Below are 25,553 nucleotides of genomic sequence, written 5' to 3' on the forward strand. Positions count from 1 at the left end.
GTTAAACTGAGTCTAAAACATGAGGGATTACATCATATTTATTTTTATTTTTGGGGGGAGGTGGGATGCTTAACAGGCATGACTGGTTGTAAAGTTCTTTTCCGCTGTTTTGAACGTCTATCTGGTATACTGCAAGAAATTTTATGTTAAAGCGATCCCTGCCGGACACACTAGTTCCATCTCTTTTATGTTTTATTTTCACATTATTTTGCATATGGGTTAACATTTGACACCATTCGTATCCAATATTGCAGAATCAACAGATGAGCTCGCGCCTAGAGGAACAAAGGGATCACTATGAAGAAGTGGGGTCCAAGGCAGCTCGCAGGGTGAGTACAGGGAGACAGTGGCCTAGTGGATAAGACATCGGCCTCCCATGCCGAAGGTTGAGTGTTTGAACCGCGGCCACACCTGATTTTATTGATCTCCCGGGTCAACTTGTGAGCAGAACTGCTAGTGTCATGGGTGGGATTCTTCCGGTATATGCCGGAAATCTGGATTCGATTATGGCCTTTTTTTGTCTCTTTTTTGTGTGTGTGGTTCGGTTGAGGTTGGTTCGTCTTCAGGATGCATCACATTTTTTAGTCCCACCCAAGTACAGCAGTACCTGCGATGTATGACCCTCCCATGAGAGGACACCTCCCTTAAAAGGACACCTTCTCTTGTCCCTTTTACTATTATTTCTACCAAAGTATACCTGTCATGACAGGCCACCTGCAATGTAGGGACACTTTTGGCTGGTCCCAGGGGTGTCCTTTCATCGCAGGTTCCACTGTATTGTCTTTTTCCAGTTCGTGTGTTCACGCAAACACAAGACCAAGTGTGATCCATGTCAAAGTTCGGTCGGTTATAGAAACACAGAAATACCAAGCATGCATCTCCGATGGCACACTAATTGGTGGGTCAAAAAAGGGTCATACACATACCAAAAAAAACTTTTGTAAATGGCACAAGTGTACATGGAGTTTCAGCCTATAATGAAGAAGTAAACTGATTGCACCTAAAAGACAAGAAGAAGACACCCTGCAAAAAGCAGTTATTTGGTCCCAGCAACCAGTCAATCTCTTATGAGGCCCCAAAAAATAATAGGTGTGGTTACGGTAACATAGCCCAAAAAAATAGGGTAGGAAGAAGGCAATCACTTTTTTTTTAAAACTTTTTTTTCTAATGTGTACAAATTAAACCTACTTGACAGGGAAATAAGTGTGCGACTCGGGCGCTTTCGCTTTCATTGCGTTTTCTGCACTCGTTTACTTGGTTTTTTTGGTATTTTTGTGACAGATGTAATAAAAAGTTATAGGGTCGGCCCCAAAAAATAGGGTAGGTCGGGTTACCGTAACCACACCTATTTTTTTTTTTAGGCCTGAGTAATGTAACCATGATTTTAATTTGATACGAAAAAGTGTCAAATACCACCAGAAGTGAACACAAAAATGTTAAATGCCAAAAATGTGCAATTTCTGGTGAGAAAAACCATTGTTCTAGCTTTATTTCCATTTTGTCGTGTTGTTACAGATGCGAGTGCTGGATGACAACTGGAAGAAAGCGGAGGATGAAGTGTACAGGCTGGATGAACTGGTGGAGCACATCACACAGGTGAGTGGAATTCTTGTCTCCAGGGCTGAGGTGCACGAGAAAGATACCAACCGGCCGGGAACCAGCTGAGGGGGTCAGATTGGTTGAAATCATAAACAAACTTTAAAGTTAAATCAATCCCACCCTGCGGCTGGCTCCCACTCCGTTGGTAACTTTCTCATGCACATCAGCCAAGGGCTCCCACTCCGTTGGTAACTTTCTCATGCACATCAGCCAAGGGCTCCCACTTGTCCGTGAAATTTTCAGATTTCCCAGGAATGTAACAATAAGAAACCTATGAATAAAATCAGAGTTGTGTCTGATGCACCATTTTGAAAGTTAATTTGAACAAATTTCATCTCTTAGTTTTGGTGGCTCTGGAACAGGGGCAGTATTTTTCAATCAATCAATCAATATGAGGCTTATATCGCGCGTATTCCGTGGGTACAGTTCTAAGCGCAGGGATTTTTGTCCATGTACTCATGTAAAACAATAACAACAGCTCCTTGATTGTTCTGAACCAAAAAGGATTAACCAATCAGCTAAAAGGGTTTTGAATTATCATCTGTCACAGATTGCTGATGGCCGATCCAGATCATCGTCACCGAATTCTAGCCTTCACCAGATCCGGGCCCTCATTCAAGGGGAGAGCAAATCTTCACCGCTGTGAATCGTGGATTGTCTTAGCAACGTTTCATCGGCCGTTTTAAGCTTTAATGTTGACGCCACATCTTTGGACTGAATCAGGCAGCAGTGTATTTTGAAAAGCTGACTTGGCGGACATGTGAAGTTTTTAGAACCAGACAGAGACTTGACTGAAACATGAGAGATATACAGTAGGATTTAAGCAAGGTATAGATGTGTTTTTCTCCAAAATCTACATATATGCCGACTCGGCCTTGTGTGTAACTTGTTTAGAAGCGTACACAATTGCATTTCACAACTCGACTAGTGTCAGTTGCCTTTGAATGTGGTTCATAATTGATTTTACTCTCTTGTACAAGTACACTCAACTCCTTAGTGCTGAAGATAATCTGTTTTAAACTTTTTAACTTTGACGACACTTTTTAAGACATGTCCAGCTGTTTCATGCCAAGTTTGCATTTCTACCAATTTTCTGTACATTTTTTTTGATGTTTACAGTACTAGTTGTTTTTGAACATGTTTGTTTTGTTGATTCTATATATTTATTTGTGTCCAGTTATCTACAAACAGCAAGAGGCAATCACATTTTACCCTGGAGTTCTGGTCAAAGTACATGGCAGCAGCTAATAAAGAGCAACATTACAGAGTTTTAGCCTAACGTTTTAAGACTGGAGTCTACCCCTGAGAACAGGAAGTAGAAATAAAAAAGGCCATGTCCCAAATTAAAGGTATTTAAGCTCGAAAATCGAATATTTTTTCCTTTCAATTTTACTTATTCAAAGGATTTAGCAATGCTTCCTTTTCTTTTTTGACTCGCCTGAGTAATCGGCGAGTCTTGGGAAGATGCCTAATTGGTTAACTGCCTTGCCTTCCGATTCAACCGGGACTATTTTGTCGAAAGCGATTTATTCCTGACACATTTTCTCAGGCTGGACTACTCATTCAGAATGTGTTGGTATCTGACTAAAACTAAAAAAAATAACAAAGGCTAGTTCGTGAAAAGACCTGAAACGTATTTGCATTACATGTAGCAGTGCACCAATATTTTCCATTTTTATTTAAATTATTATATTATTTTCTGTGGTTTTTGGCTCACGTAAGTGTAGCCTATGCGATGGTAAACTCTGTCTGTCTGTGCGTGCGTGCGTATGTATGTATGTGTGTATGTCTGTGGTAGAAACTTTAACATTTTTGGCTAAACACCGAAATACTCATTTCACGTGGTTAATTTTCAAGCACCATCTTCAAATTATTGAAGCAATGATCAACATTGTGTCGGCATGTGTGTAGTTAAAGCGTGTATCCAAAGAAAACGGGTGGTGGGGGGTTTTGAAGGGGTACAAGCAGTTGACTGGTTTGTGTCGTGTTTGGCATGCAGACGGCAGGTCAGGTGTCAAGATCAGGTCAGGGGTCGCGCGAAGGATTGTGGTCCAGTTCTCACCTCGCCGATTCGCCGGGGAAGACGATTTCATGTTGTTCGGTTTCTAAGCTCCAGAAAAGTAAATAAAGAAGATACCAAAGGGAGATTTCCTACAATTTGATCTGCACAGCGTGTTTTCAATGTCCACGCGAGGAAGAGCTGTCGAAAGCGCGGCAGTCAGTGTCGATCTTGCAGCCGTATCCCGGTAAGTTCAGAGACAGATCTAGTGTCTCCCACTCTCATAACGTGTCACCTACTGTTAATCCGTTTTGTTTTAATTTCTTTTTATTTCAGCAGACACGGATGTCAAACACAGTGCTAGGCAGTCACCTCTAGTGAAATGAGTTGATCTAAAGTGCCTGTAATGTTTGGATGTCTTTGCTCGTGGTTCGATTTATGTGAATTTCAAGACTTGCAGTAGAGTCTCAAGTTAAGTTTACTCTGCCCGAAAAAAACTGTCCACCATTTACTTGAACATGCAGATATAAGGAAACAGAATGAATCTGTTCTCAAAGTCAAAATGATCACGATTTTTTCCTCAGATTCAAAACATGCACTGTCATGGTTTTGTCTGTACAATTTAGTAAGTCTTAAGTACTTTGCAACAACTTCCTTGAACGTGAAAGACAGTTTTTGAATGCTAGATCTGTATCGCGTTTCATTCCAGACTCGATCCTCTCTTTGATTGTAGATCTACTGTTTGCTGTTTACGCACTATCATATGATTCGCTATGTAACGTTTGGTAAGCTTACCTTGCAACAGCTTTCTTGTCTTTGTTGGCATTTCTGGCTGTGTTGACCGTCAGAATTATTTTAAGAACCAGGCTGCTGCAGTCGACATGTTTCGCATATTGTAGGGTCACCATGCTGCATAGGTAAAGTGGCTTGTATTTATAACCTGACTATTCTGTGTGTGTTACGGAGTGAGTGAGTTTGTGTTATGTTACTGTTTGTTGATTTCTTACGGGAGCCTTGAAGGCTTCGCCTCTTGTTTTCCTGGTCATTTAAAAACTTAAAAGGTTATTCACAAACTAACACATTTTCCAATCCAGTGAATGTTTGTAGCACTGTCAGTCGGACAGAACTGTATGTTGACAAAGCCTTGATAAAAAAAACATAGCCGAGAGTAGTATGTGAGCATTAGTTTACACACTGCGGCGAGGAGTAACTCTTCCTGCGCGCTGATTGGCTGGTCTCAGTTACCTTAGCGTAAAGAGGTATAATTTGTCTCTGTACTTTAGAGTCTGCACCCAGTCAATGAATAACTGCAAAAGTGTATCATAAAGGGGAACAACTGTGGTGTTTGTGAAGGAAGGGAACTCCTACCAAGCACACCAGAAAAAGTTATGTGTGCAGTTGTATGCAATTTTAATAGTCTAAGCATTCAATAGCATGGGAACAATATTTCTGCTCTAATGTTTGTTCTGTTAGTGTGATGGAGTAACGGTTTGAGTTCTCTTACTTTAGTTATATTGTTTCCAGAATGTATTTGTGTGTGACCTCTTATCGTGGATGTCCTCAAAGCAATTTTTAAAACCTTTTGACTAGCAGCAGGTGACAATCTGATATGATATGCGATTTTTGACACTCTTAAAATCGGGGTTAGAGTTTTGAGGGGAATGAAAGTAATGTGAATATGGTGGGGCTAACTAATACTGAGATGAAACAGGTTTGGTGGAATCGGTAGATAAAAGTTGAGTGTTTATGTTGATGTTACCAAGTTTGATGATAGTGCTTTTAATGTGATGTGGTTAGTCATAAGCCCCTGTTTTCAATAAAGAACACCCACCTTGAAAGTGGCGGCTTTGTGACATCACTTTTCTCAGATTTAAGTTTATCAAAGTTTTTACTTGTCACGTTGATAGTCGTTGTCGGCTTCTGTGGCGCACCCGCCAACCACCAAGCCAGGCGTATCCAGATCCAGATCCAGATATATTTCATTTCACATTTGTTTGTGTTTCATGCTTGACATTTATTTGTAAAAGTTCTAAAGTTCCAGTATTTGTATAAATGTTTGAATTTAGTGAGGAGTGTATTTCAAACATCAAATAGCAACATCTGGAATTTTCTCTAGTTAAGTGTCAAGAAGTACCCCCCGCGGGTTAGGGGGAGTCCCATATTGGTTGGGACGAGAAAGAATTTACCCGATGCTACCCAGCATGTCGTAAGAGGCGACTAACGGTTCTGTTTCTCCTTTTACCCTTGTTAAGTGTTTCTTGAGTAGAATATAGTCAATGTTTGTAAAGATTTTAGTCAAGCAGTATGTAAGAAATGTTAAGTCCTTTGTACTGGAAACTTGCATTCTCCCAGTAAGGTCATATATTGTACTACGTTGCAAGCCCCTGGAGCAATTTTTTGATTAGTGCTTTTGTGAACAAGAAACAATTAACAAGTGGCTCTATCCCATCTTTCCCCTATCCCATCTCCCCCCTTTCCACTTCGCGATATAACCTTGAATGGTTGAAAACGACGTTAAACCTCAAATAAAGAAAGTGTCAAGAAGTTCCTTTGCCGAAAGTATTCTCTACTGTTAATATTTATTCTACCAGTGAATTGTTTTCCTTTATGTTGTGCATTGTGTTATTCCTTCCTTTCTTTCTGTCACAGATATGCAATAAAAATTCATAGAAGCATGAACAAAATGCTTGTCTTCTCTTTTTGTCTGTGCGAGTGTGCTTTCTTCACTGTTTCTTCCCATTTTTTGACTCACATGCGAAGCAAAAGTGAGTCTATGTACTCACCCGAGTCGTCCGGCCTGCCGGCCGGAAAACTTTAACGTTGGATATTTCTTGGACACTATTCAGTCTATCAGTACCAAATTTGGCAAGATGGTGTATGATGACAAGGCCCCAAAAAACATACATAGCATCTTGACCTTGCTTCAAGGTCAAGGTCGCAGGGGCCATAAATGTTGTCTAAAAAACAGCTATTTTTCACATTTTTCCCATTTTCTCTGAAGTTTTTGAGATTGAATACCTCACCTATAATATATGATATATAGGGCAAAGTAAGCCCCATCTTTTGATACCAGTTTGGTTTACCTTGCTTCAAGGTCAAGGTCACAGGAGCTCTTCAAAGTTGGATTGTATACATATTTTGAAGTGACCTTGACCCTGAACTATGGAAGATAACTGTTTCAAACTTAAAAATTATGTGGGGCACATGCACATGTTATGCTTTCATCATGAGACACATGTGGTCACATATGATCATGGTCAAGGTCACTTTGACCCTTATGAAATGTGACCAAAATAAGGTAGTGAACCACTAAAAGTGACCATATCTCATGGTAGAAAGAGCCAATAAGCACCATTGTACTTCCTGTCTTGAATTAACAGCTTTGTGTTGCATGACCTTGGATGACCTTGGGTCAAGGTCACATGTATTTTGGTAGGAAAAATGTGTAAAGCAGTTCTTAGTGTGTCATTGCTAGGTTTAGTTATTTGACCTTGATCCTGAAGGTCAAGGTCAAGCATGTGAGTCGTATAGGCTTTGCCCTTCTTGTTTCTTCTTCGTTCATGGACTGAAACTCCCACGTTCACTCATGTTTTGTTCTGTGTGTGACGGTTTTTACCCCGCCATTCAAGTAGCATAGGCCGATTTCTGGGGAAGCATGCTGGGTATTTTCGTGTTTTTATAACCCACCAAATTCTGACATGGATTACAGGATCTTTTCCGTACGCACTTTGTCTTGTGCTTGCGTGTACACACGAAGGGGGATAAGGCACTAGCAGATCTGCCCATAAGTTGACCTGGGAGATCGGAAAAATCTCCACCCTTAACCCACCAGGCGTCTGCGGCCGGAATTCGAACTCGCGACCTTCCTATTAGGAAGCCGATGTCTTACCCTTACGCCACTGCGCCCATCCTTCCCATTTTGCATGCACACTCTCTTTCTCTCTCTCTTGCTCCTTCACACACCTACAAAGATGCTGGGTCCCTGGTGTTTCTGTGTATGATTTGAGAGGATGCGTTTTTCAAGGACACCCTCAACACGAGGATGAATTCCCAATTTTCTGTACTTTGTGTACCACTCTCAAATACAGCTTTCATAATGGTTGCTTACAAGTACACTGTTCTTCATTCAATCGGGTTTCAAGTTGCCAGTATGAACGTGCTAATAACAAGAGGCGAAGCCATCAAGGCTCACGTAAGAAATCGACAAACAGTAACACAAACTCAATCACTCCGTCACACACACACACACACACACACACACACACACACACACACACACACACACACACACACAGTGACACACACACAGAGAAAGAGCATAGGTGAAACTGTGCACTGGAAAGCGAGACACTAGATCTAGATCTGTCTGTCTGCATGTAGCCTACTTACAAGGACACGACTGCCAACTAGTCTCGGCGCGCTCAAAATAATAATGACCGAGACTGTCAGTACTTCCTTCGCGTGACGTCTAACCCTCTTACGTCATAATGTGACGTCAATGTAATGTGACGTCTTCAAATGTTAGAGTTTCTACCACAGACATACACACGCACAGACGCACGCACGCACGCACAGACAGACAAAGTTACGATCGCATAGGCTACACTTACGTGAGCCAAAAATTAGTATTTATTATGACGTCATCATTAAATGCGCTTGAATAGAACCCCAAGTTACCCCATACAACGTCACTTCCTGTTCACACGGAAGTCACATGTAAGAAAGCGCAAGTGGAGAAAGAAGCTAGCCAGAATCTTATTTCACGCCCATAAATCACCATGGTAAAAGAAGTCCACGTTGAAGGTCACGATGCCTACAACAAGGCAGTGGAGGAGAACAAAGGGAGCACAACATTCGCCTTGTTCTGTGGCTCAAAAGATGAAAACGGCGGGAGCTGGTGTCCGGATTGTGTGGTTGGTAAGTCCGATAACGATTTCGCACCTCACAATCACATACATGTTCGTCTATAGATAGATGTCTAATAAAGCACAGTTGACCTGCAGGGTTCAGCCTGGGAGAAACAAACGATGGGCCATTTGACCCCATCAACCAAATTCTGATTGAACATGTCGTCGTGAGGGGGGGGGATTTAGAAAGTCAAGTATGCACAGACAATTGTTAATTTACTAAATTATTTCCAAATTAATATTAATATTAAGCTGCCTTGGAAACACACTTGCACACACACTCATACGAATATATATGCTATGTGCATCATTCATGCACTTTTTATCTTGAATTTTGTATTGTGAAGTAAGGCATAAGAAAAGTAAGAGTATTTTAATTCTCCCCCATATTTTTTCCTCCCAAGGCTAGAGTAGATTACTAGATAATAAGGTTTTGAGGTACATGTACATCTCAGGGACAGAACTCACATGACTTCTGGCCCATTCAGGCAGACCCTAGATTAAAAAACTGACTCAGTTAATAAATTGACGCAATTACTTTTTTGATCTGACTCTGAGGCATTGGTCTGATCACTGGGCCGCTCGACCATCGGATAATTTTGACATGAAGGAGGTCCTCTGACCATCAATTTTCCCACACAGTCAGTACATTTGAACTTATACATATTTTCCGTCCAAGTCCAAGTGACCTATCATCCCCTGAGGGTGGGAACAACACTGTTTTTGAAATTAAGTGAAATCAAAGAAGCTTTTGTCTCCTAAATGTTACCATATTAGGGGCCGGGTAGCTCAGTTGGAAGAGCACTGGACTTGTGATCCCAGGGTTCGAATCCTGGCCGGGACGGACACGGGTCAATTTAATGTGCAGATTCAGAGACGGTATTCATGTCCCACCCCTGTGTCACCAGTCTGTGGCACGTAAAACTAAAAGACCTCGGTCATTCTGGCATAAGTGCAGGTGGCTGATTACACCTAAACACGCACACACCTGGGTAGCGCGACTCTGTTGCTGCTAGCTTTCCACTGGGAGGAAACAACCTGATTTTACCAGCATTGGGATAATAAAGTAAATAATAAATAAATAAATTGTTGCAGCTGAACCAGTGGTGGCCAAAAGCGTGAAGGCTGCCCCAGCAGATGCTGTCCTTATTCACTGTGGAGTTGGCAAGAGAGATTTGTGAGTTTGTGTCATTTTTGTTTTTCATTATTTGATTAAGCAGGGCTCGACATTCTCCTTGTATAGGATTTCAGCCAACGTAAACCTGTTTTCTGCTTAAAACAAACAGTTTCCAGCCCCTGAAAATGCCAGAATCTTGTTATTCTTGTCTCTTTTTCACTCAAAAGTGGTGCCGAAAATGCACCAGATTGCATTGATTTTGTGCATTTTAACAAAATGTTCCTGGAGGAGGGGGGATATGCTCTTAGATACCCATATAAGTGCGCCTCTGCTTTACTTTACCACTTGAATAGCCCACACTGGTACCATTTCAAGCCCTGTTTTAGGCGTTCTTTGTATGATGGAAAAGCCAGGGTACTGCTTTATTGAACATTACAACTTACAATAATTTCCCTCTGTGAGTGTGACTTCCTGATGTAACCAGTCTTGTTTACCGCCATCCTGACAAAAGTAATACTGGTAATTAAGTGTCATTTGTGACACAGATCAGAATGTCACCTTTTGTCATTTCTCGTATTTCTTCTTGGTATGTTTTCAGCTGGAAAGACCAAAGCAACATTTTCCGAAAGGATCCCAAGCTGCTTCTGAAGTCTGTCCCAACACTTCTCAAAATCGGCACAGTGAGTAATAGGCAACATGCTTACCTTAACCTTCCTGGGTCATGGACGACCCAGAGCCTCATAAAAGTGTCTGTATCTCTGAAACTATTGGGAGTTTTTGATTAAGACTCAAAGAGTAAGACTTCATGTAATCCTAGTTGAAGGATGATCTCCTCACATGCAAAAGCCTGAACACGTTTGTGAGGGTTGACATGATGGTTCACACGCAGGAATGTACCTTCAAAAGCTTTGCTTTTCTAAAATTGAGACAGCCTACTTCAAAGTGTAAACGACACAGTTTCCAATGAACTTGTAATTGATAGTCAGGATAGCCGGTCTTCTTCTTCCTAGTTCACACTGACAGTGTCTCGGGCATTTAATTTTTTCAGGTTCTGAGGTATTAGTCTGTAAGGAATTATTAAATTTCCTTTCTTTCCCCTCTTAGTTTTGTTTGTTTATAAAGAATGAAGACAAAAAGAGAAACAAGTTGCGTAAGGCGAAATTACTACATTCAGTCAAGCTGTGGAACTCACAGAATGAAACTGAACGCACTACATTTTTTCACAATGACCGTAGTCCGCCGCTTGTGCATAACGGAGTGAAACTGACGAGCCTGTTCAGCGCGGTAGTGGTTTCGCTGTGCTGCATAGCACGCTTTTCTGTACCTGTCTTCGTTTTAACTTTCTGAGCGTGTTTTTAATCCAAACATATATCTATATGTTTTTGGAATCAGGAACCGACAAGGAATAAGATGAAATTGTTTTTAAATCGATTTCGGAAATTTAATTTTGATCATAATTTTTATATTTTTAATTTTCAGAGCTTGTTTTTAATCCAAATATAACATATTTATATGTTTTTGGAATCAGGAAATGATGTAGAATAAGATGAATGTAAATTTGGATCGTTTTATATAAAAAAAAGATTTATTACAATTTTCAGATTTTTAATGACCAAAGTCATTGATTCATTTTTAAGCCACCAAGCTGAAATGCAATACCGAAATTCGGGCTTCATCAAAAGTATTTATCGAAAAAAATAAAAAACAAGTCGCGTAAGGCGAAATTACAACATTTAGTCAAGCTGTCGAACTAACAGAATGAAACTGAACTCACTGCATTTTTACAGCAAGAGCGTATACTCGTTGCATCGTCAGTCCACCGCTCGATGCACAGGCAGTGAAATTGACAAGAAGAGCGGGGTAGTAGTTGCGCTGAGAAGGATAGCACGCTTTTCTTTATCTCTATTCTTTTTAACTTTCTGAGCGTGTTTTTAATCCAAACATATCACATCTATATGTTTTGGGAATCAGGAACCCACAAGGATTAAGATGAAACTGTTTTTAAATCGATTTCGGAAATTTTATTTTAATAATAATTTTTATATTTTTAATTTTCAGAGCTTGTTTTTAATCCGAATATAACATATTTATATGTTTTGGGAATCAGAAAATGATGAAGAATAAGATAAACGTAAATTTGGATCGTTTTAAAAAAATTTTTTTTTTTTTACAATTTTCAGATTTTTAATGACCAAAGTCATTAATTAATTTTTAAGCCACCAAGCTGAAATGCAATACCGAAGTCCGGCCCTCGTCGAAGATTGCTTGGCCAAAATTTCAATCAATTTGATTGAAAACTGAGGGTGTGACAGTGCCGCCTCAACTTTTACAAAAAGCCGGATATGACGTCATCAAAGGTATTTATCGAAAAAAAGAAAAAACGTCTGGGGATATCATTCCCAGGAACTCTCATGTCAAATTTCATAAAGATCGGTCCGGTAGTTTGGTCTGAATCGCTCTACACACACACAGAGACAGACAGACAGACAGACAGACACACACACACACACACACACACACACACACACACACACACACACACACACACACACACCACAACCCTCGTCTCGATTCCCCCTCTACGTTAAAACATTTAGTCAAAACTTGACTAAATGTAAAAACGTCCGGGGATATCATTCCCAGGAACTCTCATGTCAAATTTCATAAAGATCGGTCCAGTAGTTTGGTCTGAATCGCTCCACACACACACGCACAGATAGACAGACACACACAGACACACACACACACATACACCACGACCCTCGTCTCGATCCCCCCTCTATGTTAAAACATTTAGTCAAAACTTGACTAAATGTAAAAACAGGGACACATGATGTGAATTTCTTTGAGTAGTTCCACTTCAATCAGGGTCACATGTGAATTTCTTGCAGGGCTTACGCTTATATAATATGACTACCCTGTGTCAGCTCTTGCTGATAAAACAAGGGCCGCTGTCTTGCATAATTGTGAAAATAGTTCCACTTTCAGCCTATGTGTGTACAGTGGAGCACCCCTTGTAAGACCCTCCAAAAGTCTGAGAAAATCGTGTCTTTAAAAAGGATGGAGTCTTAAAATGGGAGTCATTTTAGGCCCGCAAAAAAAAGTCCGTTTACGGTAACATAGGCCAAAAAAATAGGGTCGGTAGGTCGGGATTTTTTTTCTCTCCAAAAAAACATATTTTTAAGCTATTTTGCTAAAAAACAAAGACGTTTTTGTTTCTTTTTCCCAAATGCCAAAAAAACGTCTAGGGCTAGGGTCGTGCGAAAAAATAGGGTCAGTCGGGATACCGTAAACAGACTATATTTTTTTGGGGGGGGGGGGCCTTACAAAACTTATGAACAGAAAGTCTGAGAAAAGAAGGGGGTACCTCTGTATAACATTTGTCTACCACGTGTCAGCTGTTACTGATAAAAACAAGGGCTGCTATCTCCTATTTTCCAAATAGTTTCACTTTCAGCCTATATGTGTAGTAAATGAATGTGGTTTATGTTTCCGCACCATCGTTTTCAGCCCCGCAGACTAGAAGAGGCAAAGTGTGCAGATGAAAGTTTGGTCCAAATGTTCTTTGAGGAGGATTGAAGAGCACTGCCAGGAATTTCTGGAACAAGTAACTTTCATTGTATGAGGTAAGATGTGCTGAATAACTTGATCCCCTCTTTGATCAAATGACATTTGAATGTAACCCGGTAGCTCAGTCGATAGAGCACTGGACTTGTGATCTGAGGGCCTTGGGTTCGAATCCCGGCTGGGACGGACACGGGTCAATTTTACGTGCATACTTAGAGACGATATCCTTGTTCCACTCCCGTGTCGCCACTGTGGCCCATACAGGACCTCGGTCAATCTGCCGTAAGTGCAGGTGGCTGATCACACCTAAACACACATACACATACACTCTGTTGCTGCTAGCTTTCCATTGGGAGGAAGCGACCCGAATTTCCCAGTGATGGGACAATAAAGTAATGAAAAGAAAAAAGGAAAGAAAAGAAAGGATGTCTTGTGGCTCATAGGTACCTGTCAGGGCCTCACATTCATGAGAGGTAGCATAGGACACATGTCCTGGCCAATGTAAAAGTGATAGGACATTTGTCCTGAACAAAAACAAATCAATAGGACATTTTTTTCCCGTAACAAAACGTAAATATAATTAAACTTGACTAGTTTCTTGACACGAGGGTAAAAGAACAAAAATACTTTTTTGGGCAAAAAGTGAGCAGCTTTGACTGCCACAGCTGCCCCCTTTTCTTGTTTTGTCAGCTGTCGGGTTTCAACTATCTCCTTGTCTCTCTGGAGAGATGGCACTTGCACACTAACAGCATGGTCTTTGGTTTCTTGATGATCGGTAAGGGCCGATTTGCAAAAGTTCGAACAGCCAACGGTAAAAGTGTTGGACTTCCCTGTGTGCTGACATGAGGTGCAAAACATAAGTTTCCTCTCTTGGTCATGCGACACCCACGGGAATGATGTCGCCCAGCTTGAGACGAAGTTACGCGTGGGGGTGAGGGAGGGGGTAGTGTTTTTCTTCGGCTCCAATGTTTGACTATCGCGATCGACATTCTCACCTGGGCGATCGGGCTCTAACTGCTCTGGGGCTGGAGGAAGCTCAGTTTCCGTGCTACTGACAGATGATGAGGGAAGGGACTTGAAGTGTAATTTCTTCTGTCCCTTTTCTGGGATCAGATTTCGTTTGTTATTTTCGGGGAAAGTGCGAAGGGAGGCAACTCTCAACTGGCTTTGAGCATTCCGAGTTGCGAGCCTTGGAAACTCTTTGGTACTAGAGGCACAAAGTGTCTAATTTCGTCTGCTACACATCGCTTCGCAATACATCGATAAAATAGCATTCACACTACTGTCAATTGAGAAGTACTGACGATGTCCGGATCAAATGATATAATAATCGGACATTGACCACTTTGTGACAAAAACAATAGGACATTTGTCCTCCTGCATGAACAATGTATAGGACATTTGAAAAAAATATCCTCATATGTCCGATGCCCGACGTGGATGTGAGGCCCTGACCTGTTTGTGTGTTTATGTGTTTGTGTGTGCGTGCATGTATATGCCCGCATGCATGCGGATGTTTGGCTTTGATGCACAGATACAATCATATACATGTATCTTTTAATGTGCGTTATTCTATAAGTGTGTAAAGTTGTGCTTGCTCTTTTGTCATTTCTGTCGCGTTGCACACTTTTACAAAAAAAATGTAAAGCAAATATACAAATCAGTACAACGCTACCTTTTGTCAAAAAGATTTTTACTTATAAATAGAGAAGCAAACTAAACAAAATGGGGATCCGAGATAATTTTAAATACAGGTCATCATTTAGCAGAACAACTATTTTGGTGTTTCAAATTGTTTTTTGTTTGAACTCACTTTTGTTTTGTGCTTTGTTTCAGACCCAACCCATTATCCAGACGATGTTACACTACAAAACTCATGAAAAACATTGTCCTGGCTCTGATTCTAGTCTTGCCGTGTTTTGTTGATTCAATTGTGCTGGTGAAATTTTGTGAAGTAGTTCCGATTTATCATAATTTAGCAAAGTACATTAATATAGTAAAGAAAAGAATGTGTGTTCGTTTGCGTGTTTGAAATTCCACCCTGTTTGTGAAACCACTGAATTCTGTGTGTAGGGTATTTTTCTCTTGAAACCCTGAGTGTTTTGAGTGTGGAATGTCCATTTTGATGGTTCATGATTCACAAGCTGTAAGTGGAGGATTAGCCAAGTAGAGTCCCCATATATGTAGATAGCAAAAGTTACTCACAACCAATTTAAAGTTTTATCTTCATAGATGCACTCATTGAAATATATATCAATTCCATTTTCGGGCGAAGTGGAGGTGGCAGTTTGACATACGACATATCGCTAAATCTAAAAGTAAACCTGTGTAAATTAATGAAGACAGGTGATTGTTCAATTTTAGTCGGTTTTTGTGGCCTTTTTTGTGCTCTTTGAATGTTAATATTTTGTGCTATTTTGATACCAAACACATACATACCATGCAGCATGAGTTTGTGACCCATAGCCTTCTCAAGCCAGTAACTAGATTTGTTATACATTGTACATGTATTTATAATAGATTCTTCATTGATTGATCAATGGTGCAATGATTATACCAATGAGTGCTGAACTAGCTTTTACATGATTCTTGAGGGAGATGCATTTAAGAAAAGAAAGTACAGACCTCAAATCATTCAGCAGCTTTAATAAACGGTGCTGAAAAACTTGTGTTTTCTTGCCTTACTTTTCTGTCAGTCTGTATGTGTCTCTCTCTCACATCTCTCTCTCTCTCTCTCTCTCTCTCTCTCTCTCTCTCTCTCTCTCTCTCTCTCTCTCTCTCTCCATGAATGATATGAGAGCAAGCTTGCAAACACACACACACACATGAAAGAATATCATTTTCCTTCTGTAGATTTTCTTTCCTCTCCAATCTCACAATCCCTTCCTCTTTCTCTCATCAATGCTGCTGTTTTTACTGTTGACAGTATTTAACTTTTACAACACACTCATTTCTTGTAATGTCCTATACTTCAGACAATTTCTAAAATATATAATAATGTGCATCACATATCACAACAGTAGGGTGTGGTAGCTCAGTTTGGCGGTGCACTGGAATTGTGATCTTCGGGGCACAGGTTCAAATCCAGGCCAAGATTGACGCATGTTAACTTTGCGATGATGCAGATACTCCTGATTTCACCCTGTGTAGTCACTGTGGCACATGAAAGACCATAGCCATTCTGCCAGAAATGCAGGTACAGTGGAACCCCCTTTTAAGACCCATTTCCTGTTTAAGACCTACCCCCCGCGGTAACGTTTTGTTAAGGAGGAGCATGCTTGTGCGTGTGTGCTGTTGTGGGGAATGTATGCGGGCGTGCGTGAGAGTGTGTGTGACGGAGATTGCAAGCGATGTTTGGAAGGGCGTGTATGGATTGATTGATTGTACTCTGGCCAAAACATGTCCCTACTTTACTGCACATGGTTGAAATAAAGTCTTATTTCTTAGGGGGAAGAATTTACCCGATGCTCCCCAGCATGTCGTAAGAGGCGACTAACGGATTCTGTTTCTCTTTTTACCCTTGTTAAGTGTTTCTTGTATAGAATATAGTCAATTTTTGTAAAGATTTTAGTCAAGCAGTATGTAAGAAATGTTAAGTCCTTTGTACTGGAAACTTGCATTCTCCCAGTAAGGTAATACATTGTACTAGGTTGCAAGCCCCTGGAGCAAATTTTTGATTAGTGCTTTTGTGAACAAGAAACAATTGACAAGTGGCTCTATCCCATCTCCCCCCTTTCCCCGTCGCGATATAACCTTCGTGGTTGAAAACGACGTCAAACACCAAATAAAGAAAGAAAGTTTAAGACCTGATTTTCTCAGATTTGTGGAGGTCTTAAAAGGGGGGTACCACTGTAGCTGATAAGAGTGTACTAACACATGAACACTTACACACCTGTTCAACATGAATATATGTACACATATAAGTAGCCACCGTCACAGAAAACAATTGAGAAAACTTAATTTGCCACAACTCAAGTGGCAAATAGTTTGCATACACAGCCATTGCAAACGCCTAATAGAATCGTGAAGAGGATAAAAAGAACTTGTTCTAACTTTGCAAGTTCCAAATTACAGTAGCCGGTCAAGGAAATCAGTGCACACATAGTGATACAAACGCACGTACAATTTGGAAAGCGCTTTACTGATTGAACTAGCTGTTTCTGCAAATTGGATACGTTTTGTAAATGAAATAAGGTAAGGGAGGTAACTGTGCAGGTGCCAGCTTCCAACATGTAATTGGATTAGTTCCCTTTGTCCCGCGCGCAACACCACTCGACATTATTAGCTGACTTCTCCGCGGATAGGCCTATGTAATATTTATGCGTTGAAGAAAGCTATTTTTGTTACATTCAGTCAAGTAATGGCTGAATGTTTCAACGAGAGCGGAGAGCGAGGTTTGTTTCCCTAGGTCTGTGCATATTTCAAAAACTACCGAACGGATTTTTAAGGGCATTTGCTTGTGTCGTCAGTTTGTATCCGATTTTTTTTATGACGATATATTTCCCGTTTGCAAAAGTTGAGGCCGCACTGTCACAGCAACATTTTTTCATTCATGTTCTTACAATTGCTGTCACGAAACCTTCGACCGAGTCCGGGCTATGAGATTGCATTTCAGCTTGGTACTTTAAAGAAAGTGTTCATGAATAAATTGCTGTTTTTTTCACTAACAAAAAAAGAAGGAATTATGAGTCACAAAAATGATATCATTGTATTCCTTATTTACACCCCCGGTATAGGGGTGTGTATAGGATTCGGTCGATGTGTTTGTGTGTTTGTGTGTTTGTGTTCGCATATAGATCTCAAGAATGAACGGACCGATCGTCACCAAACTTGGTGAACAGGTTCTATACATTCCTGAGACGGTCCTTACAAAAATTGGGACCAGTCAAACACACGGTTAGGGAGTTATTGGTGGATTAAGATTCTACAAGGACTTATAGAGGGACATATTAATGGTCAAAGGGAAATAACCTTCTCAGTTGGTGGCAGTGAGAATGGTTATTTCCCTTTGACCAACGGGGGTGTTTTTCCTACCTCGGAGGAATTTCTTATTTTCTCCTGTATCTGAAAATATACAGGGTGGTCCAAAAAAAGCGCCCTGTTTTCTTTTTGATATTATTTTTGACTGTAAAGAGAGATTTAGAAAATGTCTTCACCAAACAATAGCAGAATGACGGGAAACTATGTCTTGCACATGTTGGTAGAAATTGGTCAGTCCTTAGTAGTCGATAATATAATAATACTAATAATGACAGCTTATATAGCGCGAACCACAGTAAACTATATATGCCCTCCGCGTTTTACATATTAACTATGAATAAAATCATACTATTTAAACATCAAATACACATACATTCTAACAAAATAACGTAACAATAAACTTACAGCAACACATTATCCACTCATTCTCTATCCAGCCTCCTCTTTCCTGCGATAGGCTCATTTCACGACGGACTGACTTCACTTCGTCACCTTACTCCCCTGATCTCAACCCACCCGACTACTTTCTGTGGGGGTACCCAGGACAGAATATACGGCAACAATACCCAGACCCTGGCATCTCTGTAGGACGACATTAGAAGGGACATCAGGCGCATACAAGCTGACAGCTGACATGATTGGACCAGTCCCATGGACAATTTCAACGTTCGTGTTGCAGCAGTTCTTCTACGAAGAGGACCTTGGATAGAGCAGATCAACTACTAAGGACAAACCAATTTCTATCAAATTCGCAAGACATAATCTCCCATCATTCTGCTATTGCTTGGTGAATAAATTTTCTAAATCTCTCTTCGCAGTCAAAAATGGAATCCAAAAAAAATCGGGCGGTTTTTTTTTGACCACCCTGTATGGTTTTGTTGTGATTGATTAAAAATATGTGCTTAAAATTAAAGAAAATCGTTCAATAGCCACTTTCGTTTTCTTGGGAACAAGAATATTAACAATTCTAATAAAATAAAATAAAAAAGTCACGTGAAGCGATATTAAAACATTTAGTCAATCTGCAAGCATGAAACTAAAAGATCAACTGTATAAAAAAAAAAAAAAATCTAAACTTGACTAAAATTTAATGTAAAAAACAGTCATCGGCAAGACTACATTCAGATAGTCTCGGCTAACCATACCTGAAGACCGAGACGGGTCTCGCTCAACTCAGCGAAGCATGCGAACATTATACTCAACCTATTTTCTTTGATTCTGAGCTCGTTTTTAAAGTAAACATAACATACCACTCGGCCACCCAGTCCACAAGGCAAGGCAACCTTCCACTGAAAAAGTAGCTATAGCAACCTAGGTCTTCACAATATACTTTTGGAAACCCCCCCATAAAATGAACTGATCCGCCCCTGGGCCATGCAAAGGCTACATTGTTACTTTATTGAGACCTAGGTTGCTATAGCTACTTTTTCAGTGGAAGGTTGCCTTGCCTTGTGGACTGGGTGGCCGAGTGGTAACGCACTTGCGAGAGGTTGCGAGTTCGACCCTGGGTCAGGGCGTTAGCAATTTTCTCCCCCCTTTCCTAACCTAGGTGGTGGGTTCAAGTGCTAGTCTTTCGGATGAGACGAAAAACCGAGGTCCCTTCGTGTACACTACATTGGGGTGTGCACGTTAAAGATCCCACGATTGACAAAAGGGTCTTTCCTGGCAAAATTGTATAGGTATAGATAAAAATGTCCACCAAAATACCCGTGTGACTTGGAATAATAGGCCGTGAAAAGTAGGATATGCGCCGAAATGGCTGCGATCTGCTGGCCGATGTGAATGCGTGATGTATTGTGTAAAAAAATTCCATCTCACACGGCATAAATAAATCCCTGCGCCTTGAATATGTACGCGATATAAATTGCATAAAATAAAAATAAAAATAAAAATAATAATCCCTGCGCTTAGAACTGTACCCACGGAATACGCGCGATATAAGCCTCATATTGATTGATATTGATTGATTGATTGTATCATTTTACATCGCATTCTAAGAAAGAGCAGAATTCTCACTATGCGCGCGGTACATTTCTTGAATCGCGTAGCGCAAAGTTGGAATTCCTACAATGGCGGCCATTGTTGGAATTCCAACAAAGTGCAGGTCATTTCCGGAAAAGCGCCGATGACGAGATGTGTCGCAACATAACCACTTGCTGTGACGCACTTCCAGACATCAGAAAATTAGCACAATGAGTTATCTTTGCTTTGAATTCACGCAAGAATGCAACTTCTTCGCGCGACGCCATTTTGGAAAGCAATGACTGGTTTCGTTCCGACAATTTTTCCATTCCAAGTTTTTGGACAACGCGCGAGTAAAATGCCCTCCTTTTTGGAGCGCGAATCTATTGCTCGCCAAATAAACTGCGCCCTCCTTTTTGGAGCGCGAATCTTAAGAAATGTGATTTGATTGGCTAACTATTTTTACCAGCCAATCAATCCTGAACTGGAGCGCTCATTTTAGGCGCCCTCACTTATTTCGCCCTCCTTAAATGAGCGCTCCGTTTGGGCCCATTTGCCCCCTCATAAAATTTGGTGTTTTTCACGTCCGGGCCGAATGAATGAATAAATTACGCTTCAAGTTAAAAAAAAAGATAAAAAGGGGGTCCTTAACGTCCTCACAGGAAATTTTCCTTTTAGGGACATGAGTTGATGATACCGCTTCAGGTTCCAGTTTGTGGTCGTTTAAAAAGCACTGAAAACCATGTTTTTGAAAGGGCAAATCGTTGAGGTATATAGGGTTGGTCAAAGACACACACACACACACATACACGCACGCCGGCACACGCACTCTCGCACACACACACACACACACAACCCTCCACCACACCGCACACAGACTGACCCCCACCCCCTTATATAATATACTAGCTGTACCTGTTTCCTACGTCCGGTACGCGACTTATATGCACACACCGGCCTATACACACACACAGACACACTCATACACACACACACACACACACGCACACACATGTATGTTATACACACGCGCTGCGCACGTTCGAATTTCACGACTTATTCGCCTGCAGAGGGAGAGAGAGAGAGAGAGAGAGAGAGAGAGAGAGAGAGAGAGAGAGAGAGAGAGAGAGAGAGAATCTGGGCTGTACCCGTTTTCTATGCTGTACGCGACTAATATGCACGCACATACACACACACACACACACACACACACACACACACACACACTCAAGTAGAGAGAGAGAGAGGGGGTAGGAGAGAGAGAAAGAGAGAGAGAGAGAAAGATACTCCGGGTTTGAGAGCGCAGAGAGAGAGAGAGAGAGTGAGAAAGAGATACACCGGGTTTGAGAGCCACCCAAAACATGCCCCGAGGGGCTTCGTCTCTACAAGTCGTGTCAAAACCATTCGTTCGGGCGTCCAGGATTAGTCTTCTTCTGGCCACTGGCGCTCGTCCCCCCCCGCAAACGCCACTAGTGTTGGTACGTGCGATGACGCCGAACGACAACACGCCTGTCTCGGTTCCGTTGTCGTCGTCGGTCCCGTCTTCCCTGCAACGTCTATATTGTTGTCGCTACCCTTACCCCCCTCCTCTCTCTTGTTTTTCTCTATTGGAAATCGGGGGGGGGGGGGGGGGGGCTCACGTGTCCATCTTCTCCTCTGTCAAAGTCAGGGTACGACGCGCTCGTGTCACGGTGTTTGCAGCATGCGGCCTCAGTTGCACGTGCGCGCGAGTGTGCATGTGTGTGTCCGTGTACGTGTGAGCGGGCGGCGTTTGGGTGCGCTTGAAGCTGTTAGGAACAATTTAATGTTAAAACTTGAAGTCGACTTGTGTCATTAATTAAGCAAACCAAAATAATCGCTGAACTTCAGTAAGTTTCCACCACAACAGAAAACAGGTCGATTGAAGCGATATCAAACCATTCAAGTTAGTTCAGTGTCGGCCAAAGATTGCAACATTGAAAACCCGGGGTCAGTCATCACCATTACTAAAGAGGCTCGGCTAGCCAAAACCCGGAGACCGAAACGGGTCGCGCTGATCTCCGCGAAACATACTCTTCCCTTCTTCTTCTTCGTTCATGGGCTGAAACTCCCACGTACACTCATGTTTTTTTGCACGAGTGGATATAAACTTCCTATGACCCGTTCTTACCCCGCCATTCAGGCAGACATACGCCGCTTTTGAGGTAAGCATGCTGGGTATTTTCGTGTTTCTATAACCCACCGAACTCTTCCGTGGATTACAGGATTTTTCTTGTGCTTGCGTGTACACACGAAGGGGGATAAGGCACTAGCAAGTCTGCACACAAGTCGACCTGGGAGATCGGAAAAATATCCAACCTTAACCCACCAGGCGGCCGCGGCCGGAATTTGAACTCACGACCTTCCGATTAGGAGGCCGATGTCTTATCCACTACCCCATTGCGCCCGTCAGGCGCGATACATACGAACATTTGGCCGATTTTCGAGCATATTTTCAAAGTAAACATGACACATCTATTTATTTTTGGAGTAAGGAAATGATACAGAATAAGATGCAACGCAACGTTTTTGAATCTGATAATAGAATGAAAATATTAATTACAATTTGTAGAATTTTAATAAACAAGTTAACAAAAGTTTGAGCTTTCCAGCTAAAATGCAGTCCTATTGTCCGTAGTGGTTCAAATATTTGTTTAACCAAAATCTAAATTAATTTGATTGAAAAATGAGGTCACCTCAATTTTCCTTTTTTTGATGTGACGAATATAACGCAATCAAAGACATTTATCCAAAGAAAATTGGGAAAAAAACGTCTGAGGAAATCAGTTGGAAGAAATTGAATGCAAAGTTTCATGATGATTATTTTGTCCAGTAGTTTTCTCTAGGAATTGATCTACACACACACACACACACACACTATGACACACACACACACACACACACACAACCACCGCCACCACCACTAACACCCTCGTCTCGATTCCCAGTTTATCTGAAAACATTTAGTCAAAACTTGACTGAATGTATTAAGACAATCAACAAACAAAACAAATCAAAAACAATGCAAAAGCACCCACATACAAGAACAACAACAAATTGCACACAGAAAAAAACCTCTTTACTATTTTAAGCTAACACGTGCTTTAGAATGTGAATGGTTTGCACATGACCCATGCAACGTGATGCAGGTAATGGTCATTGTATAAGAAATCAAACACCCTTGATATCAGCACGTGCAAAACGCACGCAATAGTATCTTCAACAAACGCATATGTATAAGGCACAAAAAAAATAGTCTGTTTACGGTAACCCGACCGACCCTATTTTTTTCGCGCGACCCTAGACTTTTTTTTGGCATTTGGGGGAAAAAAAAAAAAAAAAAATCTTTTGTGTTTTTTTTTTTTGCAAAATAACGTAAAAATATGGTTTTTTGGGAAGAAAAAAAAAAAAAATCCCGACCTACCGACCCTATTTTTTTGGCCTATGTTACCTTAAACAGGCCTATTATTTTTTTTTGGCCTAATGTAAGTTTCAATCACTGACCTAGTTTCAACATATCGGTCGATCGAAACCTGATGAACTGAAACAGAATGCCAAGTAAATAGAAATAAAAAGTTAGCTTCTGCTCAAATCACAGAATAATATCAATGATAATAGGACATTTATATAGCGCTTCTCCGCAGCCCCATCGCTTTGCAATGGCTCAAAAAGGTGGGTGAGAGATAAAATACAAATAAATACAATTCGCAATAAACGACACCTTACAAAACATGGGAAAATAGACACCAACAAGCCACATACGTGAAAATGTCTCCCCCTTTCATGTCTCCCCCTCTCTCTCTCGCTCTCTCTCTCTCTCTCTCTCTCTCTCTCTCTCTCTCTCTCTCTCTCTCTCTCTCTCTCTCTCTCTCTCTCTCTCTCTCTCTCTCTCTCTCTCTCATGTCTCCCCCTCTCATGTCTCCCCATCTCTCTCTCTCTCTCTCTCTCTCTCTCTCTCTCTCTCTCTCTCTCATGTCTCCCCCTCTCATGTCTCCCCATCTCTCTCTCTCTCTCTCTCTCTCTCTCTCTCTCTCTCTCTCTCTCTCTCTCTCTCTCTCTCTCTCTCTCTCTCTCTCTCTCTCTCTATCATGTCTTCCCCTCTCCCTCTTCCTCTCTTTCTTCCCTCCTTTAACATTGGCAATCTAGTGGCTGCTCCGCGTGGCGTCTGGCATTATGGGGTTAGTGCTAGGACTGGTTGGTCCGGTGTCAGAATAATGTGACTGGGTGAGACATGAAGCCTGTGCTGCGACTTCTGTCTTGTGTGTGGCGCACGTTATATGTCAAAGCAACACCGCCCGGATATGGCCCTTCGTGGTCGGCTGGGCGTTAAGCAAACAAACAGACAAACAAACACAATTTCTTGTTTCCCGTGGTCATAGTGTTGTGATCATACATGAGTATTGTTTGTCATTTGTAAAACGTGTTCATAAGCATTTTGCTTGATATTGTTCTATACGTTTAATTTGTTGGAGCATATTTTTATTCCCTTTTGGTTATTATATGCTCCAACAAATTAAACGTTACATGAACTTAATATAGCTATTTTTGATCACGGAATATGCGCGATATAAGCGTCCTATTGATTGATTGATTGATCATTTGTTTTTAGAATAACGCTGCTTGAGCGGAAACGTGTCCTCCTCCCCCCCTCCCCCCCCCCCCTCACCCCGCCCCCCTATGTCCACTGTTGTAAGTTAACGTCAGGAGATATCAAATGAATCACTGTCTCACAAATATCCTGCCAACACACACTTCTTTCGTGACAGACGGGAATAAACCGCTTTTGAGATAAAAAGCCGCGCATCGCCATTGTAAACTCAGTGGCTGCATGGTTGTTATTTGACCTGCGCCAAAAGTGCACAGGTTGTCAAAACCCGGGCTGTTCACTTATAACTCTCTATAATAATCGCTTTTTTTGATTGGCTGGATTGGCATCTACGCATTGGCCTGGCTTGCAGTATTACGCATAACCGACCCACTGACCTAACCTTGTACGCTGCGTACCGAGAACATGTCAACATGTAGAACACTCCCTAAATAGGAAGAAAGGTCTAGGCTTTTCCGGAGAAGTTGGGGAGTTTTTTTCTCTCTCCATTTTGTGAGAACTTATAACACTATATGGAAGGGTCTGGGCTTTTCTGTAATCACAGGCAAGAGAGGTGGTGTGTTTATAAATACACCCCCACCCCCCTATCCCCTCAACCCCCCCCCCCCCACCGCTGATGTTTTTAATGCAATCATTGAACGTGTTACTGAAATTTCAATTTGATTTTTGTTTAGAAAATTAGGGAACAAGTTCATGAAAAATTTATTAAGCTTCCAAGTTGAAATGTAATCTCATAGTCCGGACCGAGTCAAAGAGTGTTTCACCCAAATTTCAATCAAAGTTGATTAAAAAAATTAG

The 25,553-nt window shown here is 41.3% G+C and overlaps 2 protein-coding genes across 2 annotated transcripts in view; both read left to right on the top strand.

Moving 5' to 3' along the window:
• LOC138976217 (early endosome antigen 1-like) overlaps positions 1-3,450 on the top strand; it is a 45,547-nt gene extending 42,097 nt beyond the window's left edge. The window contains exons 21-23 of the mRNA XM_070349052.1: positions 255-329; positions 1,516-1,596; positions 2,150-3,450. Coding sequence (XP_070205153.1) covers positions 255-329; positions 1,516-1,596; positions 2,150-2,245 — 252 coding nt within the window. The 3' untranslated portion in view covers positions 2,246-3,450. The remainder of the gene's footprint in view (positions 1-254; positions 330-1,515; positions 1,597-2,149) is intronic.
• A 4,841-nt stretch (positions 3,451-8,291) lies between these two features.
• Positions 8,292-15,856, top strand: LOC138976212 (thioredoxin domain-containing protein 17-like). The gene is made up of 5 exons (XM_070349047.1): positions 8,292-8,515; positions 9,601-9,682; positions 10,221-10,302; positions 13,133-13,248; positions 15,026-15,856. The coding sequence occupies exons 1-4, from the start codon at positions 8,377-8,379 to the stop codon at positions 13,199-13,201; spliced, it is 372 nt and encodes a 123-aa protein (XP_070205148.1). The 5' UTR covers positions 8,292-8,376; the 3' UTR covers positions 13,202-13,248; positions 15,026-15,856.
• The last annotated feature ends 9,697 nt before the right edge of the window (positions 15,857-25,553 follow it).

Source organism: Littorina saxatilis, linkage group LG9 (assembly GCF_037325665.1).
Source record: "Littorina saxatilis isolate snail1 linkage group LG9, US_GU_Lsax_2.0, whole genome shotgun sequence".
Taxonomy (NCBI): Eukaryota; Metazoa; Mollusca; class Gastropoda; order Littorinimorpha; family Littorinidae; genus Littorina; species Littorina saxatilis.